Genomic DNA, 12,775 nt, shown 5'->3' on the forward strand with positions numbered 1-12,775 from the left:
ACATCATTCAATGAGAGGTTTGGTGAATTCCAGAAATACAAGATCTACCTGCAACTTTTTTCAACTCCATTTGATGTGAAAGTGGAAGATGCCCCTCCAGATGTCCAACTTGAGTTGATAGACATCCAGTGCAGTGATGAATTGAAATCACAGTTTAAAAATTCTAATCTCCTCACATTCTACAAAGAACTGCCAGATACATCATTTCCAAAACTGAAAGACAATGCTCGATTTTGTGCAAGCATGTTTGGCAGTACCTATGTATGTGAACAAGCATACATAGGTACTGCCAAACAAACTTGCAAGTTTTCGCTTATGAATTTAAACAAGTGCAAAACACGGAACAGGTTAACCAATGAGAATTTGGAAAATCTGCTGGTTGTTTCAACATCTGCCATTACACCAGACATAAAGAAGATTGCCGCCAGCATCCAATCTCAGTCATCGCATTAATTGCTTGGAGGTCCGGCCTCCAGTCAGTAAACTTAATCCTAATTTGGCCCTTCTTCACAAAAGGTTGTGCATCCCTGGCTTTAGGATGAATGATTTCCATGAATTCTAATTAAAATATTAGCAAACTCATATCTTTCAGCATCTGTTAATTATATCTACACTTTTGAGAATGTGCAACTTATGCAGAAAATACTTGAAGTAATCACAAACATTAATGTAATTTAAAAAAAAAAAATGAAAAATGCTTGTAAAGTTTTAATAAATATTAATATATGTTGTTTAAATTATTTATAAGATTTTATGATGTACATGTATTAATTTATTATAATTAAATAGTAGTTTACCTGAAAATGTACTAATTTAGCTAAATGAGGATCTGATATGAACACTTGATGTACATGAGAACAAATTAAACTTTGAACTTCACGTAATTCTGTTAAAAGGCCATTTTTTTCCTGAAACAAATTACAGACAATTTATTAAAAATTTTGTTTCCAAATATCCTTCTATTATTTAAATATGCAATAAAATTTAACAATTTTGGTGGATAAGCTTATATATTCTTCTATTTTTATCACATAGTCTTATAATTAAATTAGAAAAATTACTCATTCTACAATAACATTTATTAATATGTATGCTATTATACATAGCTATGTGGAAGACAGTGATTAATAAATCATTGAGATCACTACCATTCTACATTTCTTGCTGCTTCATAATTTTCATAATAAAATTTATGAATTTAATGCTTACAATAAGATTATATATATATATAGTAGGTACAGCTTATTGTAATTNGGTCTTAATGTATTAATAGAATAGAATGTTTATTAACGTAATAGGCAATAGCCTGTTACACGGGGGATGTTTATACAATTATTAGAACTTTACATAAATTAACTTTTCGATGAGCATTCGCCTTCCGTCTGTTACAATCAGGGTGGTTGGATTTCACAATTTCTTGATTATCTACACAGATTTATTTCTACATCTAATTACATTTTAACTTATACATCACATTCAGTATGTACCTTTTTACCCGTTTTAAAAACACTTCAAATTTATTCATTATTCCGTTTACAATATCTCAATGTTTTTACATTACATAGATCTTATTTTCATTATTAAATTCATATTTATGATAGCTACTTCAACATAGTAGATTAATTTATTCTTGTTTCTTCATTTTTTGCTTTACTAAATACTAGGATCAAGTGTTTATTAATTATTAACTTTAACTGTCACTTCAAATTATCATACAGGTTTCCGTAGAACCAATAATGTTAGGGTCTATGAATTTCTTTAGTAAGACTTTATAATTTTCCCGCAAAGACCCTATATTCACCAAAACCCTATTGGACAGAAAATTTTTTTTTGTCTTTGTTAGTCTCTCTCATATTTTTACTACCATTACATTACTAACATTTTTTCCTTTACTTACTGTATTAAGCTGATACATCAATATTGTAAACAATTGTCACCTTCCATCATTTCATTTGTCTTCTGCAAATACAGTAATACCTCGGTTTCAGTTTTCATTGATTTCTTTTGCAAAAAATTTGTCTCGGGTTTCGTCGGCATGCCCACATACGTGACCTTGCTGCTAATTCTGCGAAACTACATGTTTACCTGCTCAGTGTGGCATTGTTTCTTGTTGTGTGAGCATTACCCCGCACATCTAGCCAAACAATGGGCATATTCAAAATTTTAGTGTTCAGACAACACCTCTTTTCAAAATCTCAGATGACTTCCAGTTGCTGCCAGCAAATTGCAAGTGTCTTTTTCAGTGCTGGATACACCAGCAAACAAGATGGTAGCAACCACGAGGCTTGTAATAGCTCTATTTCGCATTGACAATTTTGAATTTAATTTATTTGTTGATGAATATACCCTGAATAAATTTTCGGTTAGTACATTAATAGAATATTTTAATATACTAGTATATTTACGTAAGACATCACATAATTTGTTTTAGTTGTTAAATCAATTCTAAGATTACGCTTTAATTATTTAAAACTCCTCTTATGGAAATTTTAAAAAAAACTTCATCCCTATTTCTCTTTTCGAAATATTCATTTTTCATTAAGCTGTTCAAAAATAAATTTAACATAACGTGGAAGTCCCACATCATTCGCCATTTTTATTGTTTTTCTCTCCCAAAACTCCCGTCAGTCAGTGTTTGTGTTCTCTAGAAAACGCCAGCAGTTGCGTCACTTCCAGCAGCATCTCACTGGATTGTACAGAGATTTTGAATACACCAATTCCATTGCTTTTCCTTTCGTTTTAGCTCCATCATGGGAAATGCCATGTTAAATGTTTGTTTATTTTTTACATTAGACTTTTATATTTATTTTATATTAATTTCTTACTTTTTTAGTATTAAACACTATTTATTCTCCATGAAATGTGATTTTGGTATGTCTAGATCAAATTAATTGGATTTACATTGATTCATATGGAAATAATTGCCTCGGTTTTCGTCGATTTTGGATTTCACTGGATTCTTTTCGGAAGGATTATCGACGAAAACCAAGGTATCACTGTATATGTTAGGATAAGATGGTCTAAAATATCAACGTACCTTTGGCTTTATTATTTACAAAGTAAAATTTTAAAGAACGTCCTTGTCATCAATGAGATTTTTTGGAAATTCTGATTGCACCTTACATGTCTACTGATAAACTGTTTTGTTTAGTTGGCTGACAAGTTAAAGTAACACTTACTGGACATATCTTGGATCTTTGTTGCAGATTGGGTATAGTTTGTTTAGAGTATCTTATTAAACATTAAATTAAATATGGGAAATATAATTTGTTATATTTAAGTTCAAGTCTATACATTTTAATAAACAATGTGTAATGTCTTATAAAAAATTTTATGAGCTTGCATTAATTATCTTTTTTGCTTAATCATTATTGCCTTTATTGTGTTTCAGGTCTTTATGAAAATAATTTGTAATACAAAAATTTGTATACCTTGTCATATAATTTAACTTAAATTTGAAATTCATAAAATTATTAGATTAAGAATTACATATGTATTTTATTTTGTTTTATTCACCTTACAGGGTGTTTCAGGGTTTTGCAGCTGTCAGTCTGGATGCGAAAATATCAAATGTGGATGTTGTGAGATATCTATAAGGAATACTTCTATGGGAAGATAATTTGTTACATACAACTGTACAGTACAAAAGTTAATAGTTGCTAAGCAACCATTTGTTTTTACTCATAGTTAATAAGAATAACAGCACATTTAAATTTTTATAATGTAAGCCGTGCCATTCTGTTTATGTAAATACCGATATATCGTGAGCGATACCAATACGATGACTAACGTATTGATCCAAAATCCGTCCACATGTTTGTTATTTATACTTTGTCGGTTGGCATTCAAATCAGAAACACGATTATTTTTCTCCTTTAAATAATCAATTTTTGAAATTCAATTTAGTTTGCTCTTAGATATTTTATATATTTATATAATAAACATCTTTTAAAATATTTTATTCTTTTTAAATGCATTTTTTAAAGATTAAGAAATTATATAGGGTAATGCAATTAGACAATTGATAACTGGATTGTCACATAGTCCAACATAACATTGCTTTCAACTCATTTCGTAGGCTCACAATTAAATACAGTATTACAGAAAGCAATTATTTTATAGATTGAATAAATTATTTCCAATATATTGACTTGGAGCCAATTTCTTGAACAAAATTGTTATTTTTTTTAATTGCACTGCCCTATATAATTAAATTTATGAAGCCAAGATTATGCCTTCTTAAATGATGATCATTTTATTTTGTAATGCTGCTACAATTTCAACTGATATATAATAATGTGCAAAATGATCAAAGTTTGATATTAAAATAAGTATTATGTTTAAAGCTATTAAGCAATTTATAATTTTTTTAAGCTTTTGAAAAGTCTTCATTAATTACTTCCAAACTATATCTGTATTCAATACCTTTAAAAACTGATTAAAATTTATGGTTATTATAATGTTATATTTTTATGAATAAATTCTAATCTGAAAAATTTTTTCTGTACTTTTTATACAAGAATGAACACAAATAAAAACATCTGCAATTTCTTTTGGGTGGAACATTTATTGATTTTTGCTGCTGAATGGATGTCTAACCAATATTAGTTTTTCCCCATATGTATTCTTGTAATAGTTAATAGGATCACCATTGAAATTCCAATCATTGTTTTCTTAAAAATAAATATCTTTATCAATGGTTTACAGTGAAAAAAACACTCTCTGTAATATTGCAAATTTGTTGTAAGTTTTTGGGTTTGGACAATTACAGGCAACATTTTAAAATCATTTTAACACTAAAAAATTATTAAAGCATGTATTTTTGGGTAAACTTAAGAATCATTCTCTGGTCTGTTTTATCATGATGGTCTAATGTGACTGTAAAAATAATTTTATATTAATTCACTTATGTGGATTTGCATTAAAAACAAATTTATAAACATATATGATACATTTAATTTACATGGTGAATATTTTTTCTTATAAAAAATATGCTTTTCCATGATTAATATATAGTATGATTAAATACAACAATATCACAAAGTTTGCTGAATGATGTTTTGATAGTTTGCGATAGATAAGAATTAGAAGGCAATCTCTCTAATACATCTGGTAGTTTGCCATCAGATTCTTTTAAAGAAAAATCTGAAATAACAAAGAACATTACATTAAAATTTAATGAAATTTAACAGTACCCTAAGCAGTTTAAAATTGCATAGTCAACTAAATCTACACACAAATTTTTGAATTATCCAGAGTTTAAAGAACTATAAAACAGGATAAAAATCCAATTATAACATACCTGGACAATATAACAAAACGCTGTTAATTACACAAGAATGAGACAAACACACTTTTCCTAATTGCAACAACAAAGTTGCCACGTCTTCACATAGTGGAGGAAAGGCTTTACACATTCTTACTAGTGCCGACAGAGCAGGAACAAATAAGACAGGATGCTGTTCACTTGGGATAACTAAACAGAAATTTTCTAAATTATCATAGTGATTTCATAATGAACAATCATTTGAATCTAAATTTTTAATATTCTTAGTAATCAGTTGTAAGTTTTATAAATGATCGTTAAAGTTTATATAATATTGTGAGAACCGAGGGGGCAGAGAATCAACTCTTCTCCACTTACTGGTGGCTTTATAGGAGGATAAAAATGTGAGTGGGGAGGACCGCGAGTAAGTTGATAGGGTGTCAGTTGTACTCAAGGATGACACATAATTAAACACGTTATTCTTAATCATCTAAAACTATACAAACAAGTACAAATCAAAAAGGCTACAAAAAGGGAATAATTCAAAAATACTTCTAAATCGCAACAAAGAATATATGGTCATCAATAAGTCGTCTAATTATCTAACTCTATAAGACATAATATTCTCTAAGTTCAAGCTATGATCAAGAGAGCAAGACGAGAAACGAAAAGGAGAGAGAGAGGATCACAATTTGGCTATGTGTTTACCTCATGGGTTCTGCTGTCATGGGAACGCACCGGATCGGCGGTCCTCTCCTTTCAATCAGGTCAAGTTCATTGAGAGACAGACGGTGATTATGGCAGGAGTTATGGCGGACAAAATGGTGGTATGGGTCTGATGTCTGCTGATGATGATGTCCTCTCAGCTGTGGATGTCTGTCATTGATGTCCGCTGAGGTGAAGATGTGACCCCTTTTTATACATGTCCCAGAGGGGGAAAATCTGATGCAATCGCATGTAAGTTCAACTTGCATCAAGAATTGTTTATTTTACAGGAATCAGGACTTTTATTGTCAGGAATCGAACTGTTCTTTAGATTTATTATGTTTTCTACTTGTTATTGTGACACTTTCTCATCATAAATTTGACAACAGCTGTCAAACCTACGGAATTAATTGCCACAGGTGGCTAAGGTCAGAGCATCTGCAGTGCCACCTGGGTGATGATTGTTTAATTGTGGGTCATTTGATATATTTTCTCATCATTTAATCGGACAGCATAAGGAGAGGGGGTGTTTTATTCAGTACGGTCTACCCTTGTCGGTGACCTTTTTGTTACCCTCTATCGTGTAACAAGTTGAGGTTCTCATTAATTGGCTACCGATTTGTACATTGAAACAAAGGTGGAAATGAGTAATCCCCCGTTGTGAGGGGAAAACTTCCTCGGTCGTCCTAAACGTCTTTGAAAGTCTAGAAGGTCACCCTTCGAAGTGACGCAAAAATTGAATCGATAAGAAAAATTTATCGAAGCTCGAAAAATTCACGCAAAAGCTCGAATTCTCACATTACAAACAAGCGCGAACTGTGCACTGTACGGTATCTTTGAACTTGGAGGAGCAACCATTCTGACGTCTCTATCGGTTTGATAATATTAGTGCTAGCAGTCTGAGGTACAGTAATATCTGGAAACTCTGTTTAGGTTTATTTGTTTTAAGGCAACAAGACACGTGAGACGACTGGGTGCCTCCCGGAAGACTTTCTAAGAGAAATTGTTCCCTATTTAGTTGCTACAAACCTGAAGAAAACTCGGAAAACTCCACGTGACCGGCCTGACGACAAGGCACGAACCCACGACCAACTATCTACCAGTGTTCAGTGGTTTTATCCCACTCGGCCACTGATGAATTCGGTTATAACGATTACGGAAAACTTTGTTTGATTTATAGTAAGGGAGTATTACACTATATGTCAAACTCGTTGAAATCCGAAAGGGGCTACTGAGCCTCTCCTTGTGAGAAGTAGAAAAACTTTCATTTAATTGTCGGACTTCATGAAAGATATGAATGAGAGTGCATCCCGGTGCGAAGAAAAATAAAAAACAGAGTGCTAATTGACGTATTTACATTGAAAAATTATCGAATAAGACAACCAAGTAAATCATTTGCTTAGTTGTTCTACATTATAATAAATAAAAATTCTCTTTTAATTAATATGAGGTTCGAAAATGCTGATCTTTCGAAAGTGTCGTCTGAGGCGACCGCCTCGCTGCTTCACCCTACGCGGCGGACCTGACTTTAAAATATCTAATGGATGCATTACATGCTTACTTGTGTATTTATTTCTACACTTATTGCCATAAAAATTAACGCACCAAAAAGGAGTTGGGTATCGCTCCGACTTGGCATGCAGATAAGTCTCGAGCAGATATGTAAATAATTAGATTTGTAACATGATGGTCGTTGCGTAATGCCAGCAGAGTGCACTAAAGCGCGTCCCCCTTGGCCTATAAAAATGCGCGCAAAGACATCCTATAGTTTATCTGTTGCAGAGGGACGCTGTATCACCAGAGACGATTTTACGTCACAATTGACGGCCATATGAACAACTAACTGACTTTCGAAGGGAAAAGGATCATGGGTTGAGAGAAGCCCGATGGTCATCTCGCCGAATAGCCCACCATCTAGGCCGTTCTGACAACATTGTGAGATGTCGGGGCCAGTGGACGAGAGAGAGCTCACACAAATGGTGCCCAGGCTCAGGACTTCCTCGGCAGACTACTAGCAGAGAGAACCGCCTGATCAAGCACGCCCACAACCGACCGTATCGTTGTCCTCCACCCGGATACAGATGGTGCCATCATTACAGGCACCTGTGTCTGTCTGTACCATTTCAAGGGTAGTGTCAATGGCAGTCATTAAATGTGCTGACATTGACACTACCCACTATCGCCTCCGTTTGGAGTGGTGTCGCTCCCGACGGAATTGGACTGCACGGAATGAAACCGCGTCATCTTCAGCGACAAATCCAGATTCACTTTGGATACTGACAACGACCGTGTTCGTGTCTGGAGACTCCGTGGTGAACGCCGGAATCCTGCTTACGCTTTGGAGCAACACGCCACTTCTTCAGCTGGTGTGATGGTCTGGGGTGCCATCACATCCGATCACCTTTAGTAGTGATCCTTGCGATATGTTAGTGACATCCTGCAGCCACATGTATTTCTTTTCCTGGCAGGGCTCTCGAGCCGTTTTCCAAGACAATGCTCGACCACACACAGAAGGATGTCACAGGATTGCTTCCGCCATATTGCAATTCTCTGGCCTGCTCGGTCCCCTGATTTGTCACCGGTCGAACATGTCTGGGATCACCTGGAATTGGACAGCTTATGAGTTTGGCCGAACTAGAAGACCGTTTGCAGCAACTGTGGACTGAGATGTCACAGGACACCATATGCTTCTATGTCCACACGTATCACGTCGTGTATACATGGTAGAGGTGGCTCAACAAGGTACTAGAACCTTCATTCATTTGTAGCTTTTCCTGCAATAAATGATCCATTTGCTTTTCATTTTCTAACATTTATATAAATAAGTTATATCACCGTTACATTCACACATGTACAATTTCGTTCGATTCAGCTGAAAATAGCCGAACTACAATAAAAACTAGCTTTTACTACACAATGTATAGTAATATATTTTCAATTCAGTAATTTTTAAATGATTAAAATTGTAATGCAAATCGAACTAAATAAATATCAATCAGTTCTCAATAAGGTGTACCTTTTTAATAAGGTGAAATATCCGATAAGGTGAACTATCAATATTTTAGCAATACGTATTTGCCATTTTCTGTAATGTAATGTAAAAAAAATGAAATAAAAACATTCTAATACTGTAATTTTCATTTAGTTACTCTCGTAAGTGCTTGCTTTCTGTAATAAAGTTCTCTACATCTGCAAATCCTTAATATTCGTTTAGCCATTTTTTTTTCCTGTTACCCGAAGAGGTAGATATGTATTCTATGTGAAATTTTATACTTTTCCAGATAATAAACGNATAATAATAATTTAAATATATCAAGAATCAGTGATGGAACAAGTATCGTGGCCCTAGTGCAAAAATTATTTATAGATCATATAAATTAACAAAATATAAACTTTGTGCTATGTGTTTGCATATATCCACACTGTATAATTTTATTAGTATTCAGTTTATTAGATTTACGTATCCCTAATAGTGGAAAATCTAGCTAAAAGTAAACAGTGGAGAGCACTGGGACTCAGGTCTTTGAAGACCCACTTACTTAATAAATTCCTTAGTAAAGAAAAATAATTTTCAAACATATCATATAAAAGTATGGAATTTTGTATATCAATTTGAATTTCTTCTGTGATATGGCAATATGTTCATCCATGTTATTTCTATTTTTGAATTTTTTGAAAAACTAGAGATTAAATTCTTTTGCTTTAGGATGAATGATTTTCATGAATTCTAATTAAAATATTAACAAACTCATATCTTTCAGCATCTGTTAATTATATCCACACTTTTGAGAACATTCAACTTATGCAGAAAATACTTGAAGTAATCACAAACATTAATGTAATTTAAAAAAAAAAAATTATGAAAAATGTTGGTAAGATTTTAATAAATATTAATATATGTTGTTTAAATTATTTATAAGATTTTATGATTTACATGTATTAATTTATTATAATTAAATAGTAGTTTACCTGAAAATGTACTAATTTAGCTAAATGAGGATCTGATATGAACACTTGATGTACATGAGAACAAATTAAACTTTGAACTTCACGTAATTCTGTTAAAAGGCCATTTTTTTCCTGAAACAGATTACAGACAATTTATTAAAAATTTTGTTTCCAAATATCCATCTAAAAATCCTTAAACAATTTCAATATTTTTCAATTATTTAAATATGCAATAAAATTTAACAATTTTGGTGGATAAGCTTATATATTCTTCTATTTTTATCACATAGTCTTATAATTAAATTAGAAAAATTACTCATTCTACAATAACATTTATTAATATGTATGCTATTATACATAGCTATGTGGAAGACAGTGATTAATAAATCATTGAGATCACTACCATTCTACATTTCTTGCTGCTTCATAATTTTCATAATAAAATTTATGAATTTAATGCTTACAATAAGATTATATATATATATAGTAGGTACAGCTTATTGTAATTGCAGATACCATCAGAAACAACATAACTTAAATAACTTTACAAAAAATGTTTTTCATAATCAGAAATTTTATATTTACCATTACATTATTAATGTAACTATAATTTGCTTAGATGATTAATAACAGCCAACTGACAAAGCAAATATGATTATAAGCCATAATACTCAATAAAAATATTAGCATAACAGTCTGAATCAATTTAAAACCATCCAATCATGTAATATATTCACTCTTAATAGATTGAAATGTTCATTATAATCTTGTACTCAGTACTGTAGTTTAGACTTCTGGCATTTGTTACCTCATTTATAGGCCATTCATTATTTGCTATCGTCAAAGACTACAATCTTCATTACTGTTTAATTAAAATACATCTTTGCATCTCTTATTTGCTTCTTTCATTAAGCTAAGATTTTTCCTCAAAAATAAAACTTGAAGTTTTAGAACACTATGATAAGTTGCAAAAATGAGTCAATTCAATGCAGAGTAAAAAATTTCACAGCCAATTTTATGCAAGATTTTGAAAAACAGAGTGAATATGAAAATTAAAAAATAAGAATTAAAATCACAAGAGAAACTTAATTGAAAAAATTATTAAGGTTTGTTTAACTTTGAGTTTTTATTTTCTTATTTTTTGTGAAAAAGATGAATATATTAATGGACCACTAATATGCCATAAAAGCAGCAGAATTAGTTAAAAATATGAGGAAAAAGTTTTATTGCAATCTATGGTTGATTCAACCTACAAGAAAATGAGAAAATATTGTGGACAAACACAATTCGTGATGAGAAGAAGAGTCTGAGAAAGTCATGAGATCAAGTATCCGAGAAAACTATTGAGAATTGTTTTTAAAATTTTAGTCTATTGAAGTTTTGTCTATTGAAGAGGAGATCATAAATAACACACCAGATGACATGTCAAAAGAAAAGTTTAAAAACTGGTTGGCTATTGCCAGGAAAATTCCACTGTCTGCTTTAATGGCATCATCAGAAATATGCCAAATTTTTACTGAAGAAGACTGAGAATTATCTGATAAAATTGAAGAAAATTAACATGAAGATAGTCTAGATTAGTGATGAGCTACCTTTTCTGGATGATGGCCACAAGTGAACTTTGAAGGCTTCAGCAGGTTACATGAAAACCTGCTGAATATCAACATACTCCATAACTGCCAGTACTCTAGGTACTAAAATAATACATGCTAACAATATAAAAACTAATAATACATAGCTTATTTTCATCTTTTCATTGGTCAACTTTAGTTTGAATATTCTTCATCATGAATATCAAATTAATTAGCGTTCAATATGGCTCAAGGTAGAAAACAGGAAATTACATTGCCAAATTCCCAGGGAGCCATATAGAACAATCATAAGCAACCTGTGCAAGACCTACAGGTCATTCATGACTGGTCTAGATCCTCCAACAAATATTCAGATGTGAGAAGCTCTGCAACTGCTTTATGATGTTGTACAGTACAGATATATTGTATTTTGAAAATATTATGAAAATGAATATTTTATTAATAAAGCATTGCTCAAAAATAGCCAGCAAACAATGCTGGATGAACTACTTAAGTAAAGTATTATTAGGGATGTCACATGTCCTATTTTCGGTAGGACAGTACAGTCTTACAATCACAACAAATGTCGTATGTCCTATATGAAAGCTTAATTGTCCTACTTTATATTTGTAAACAAATAAAAAACTTTTATGTTCAAAAATTAAATCATTTTAAAAAAAACACAAAGAACATTCAATTAATTTCTGAATGCACATATATATGCTGGATATTGTGAATACAATCAAAATCTTTGTTGACAACAATATTTTACTCCAACAATGAAAACTTTCATTTTACTACAAACTTCCATTTTTGACCCTGGTGGGAAGCACTGTAATCACCATTGGATTCTGTATAACTTATCAAAGCAGAATTGCTTACAACTATCTATTGTAAAAGCAGTTTGCATATAGTTTCTTGAAAAGGTACAGAATGATGTAGAACTATTGAAATGTGCAAAAAATGATAAAAAAATATAAGTTCAGATATAATGAATAAACAATATATATCTGTATATACAGCATTGTATTCAATTATTAATAATTATTACCTAAATTATATAGTGTTATGTTAAATTATTGTAACTGTCACCTAAATTTTTCTGAAATAAATCATAATTTTATTAATAATTTACTTGATTTTCTTTTTGGTTGTCAATTTGTCCTACATTGAGCATCTCAATATGTGGCAACCCTAAGTATTATTATAATTAATAAACTTTTGAGTTAATTATTAAATTTATTTTTAAACATTTTTAATTGTTTTAATATGTTTTTAAATTATC

At 31.5% G+C, this 12,775-nt stretch overlaps 2 protein-coding genes across 3 annotated transcripts in view; both read right to left on the reverse strand.

The window, feature by feature from the left end:
* Positions 1–5,417, reverse strand: part of LOC111619191 (integrator complex subunit 2-like) — a 27,778-nt gene extending 22,361 nt beyond the window's left edge. The window contains exons 1-3 of the mRNA XM_023360878.1: positions 5,303–5,417; positions 5,030–5,145; positions 798–908 (exon numbers count right to left, since the gene is read on the reverse strand). Coding sequence (XP_023216646.1) covers positions 798–908; positions 5,030–5,145; positions 5,303–5,417 — 342 coding nt within the window. The remainder of the gene's footprint in view (positions 1–797; positions 909–5,029; positions 5,146–5,302) is intronic.
* Positions 5,021–12,775, reverse strand: part of LOC111619194 (integrator complex subunit 2-like) — a 46,330-nt gene continuing 38,575 nt past the window's right edge. For both annotated transcript variants that reach the window (XM_023360883.1, XM_023360882.1), the window contains 3 exons: positions 9,941–10,051; positions 5,303–5,476; positions 5,021–5,145 (listed from right to left, as the gene is read on the reverse strand). In XM_023360883.1, coding sequence (XP_023216651.1) covers positions 5,423–5,476; positions 9,941–10,051 — 165 coding nt within the window. In that variant the 3' untranslated portion in view covers positions 5,021–5,145; positions 5,303–5,422. The remainder of the gene's footprint in view (positions 5,146–5,302; positions 5,477–9,940; positions 10,052–12,775) is intronic.

The sequence above is a fragment of the Centruroides sculpturatus genome, unplaced genomic scaffold, assembly GCF_000671375.1.
Source record: "Centruroides sculpturatus isolate CEXI.00-Female unplaced genomic scaffold, Cexi_2.0 scaffold223, whole genome shotgun sequence".
Taxonomy (NCBI): domain Eukaryota; kingdom Metazoa; phylum Arthropoda; class Arachnida; order Scorpiones; family Buthidae; genus Centruroides; species Centruroides sculpturatus.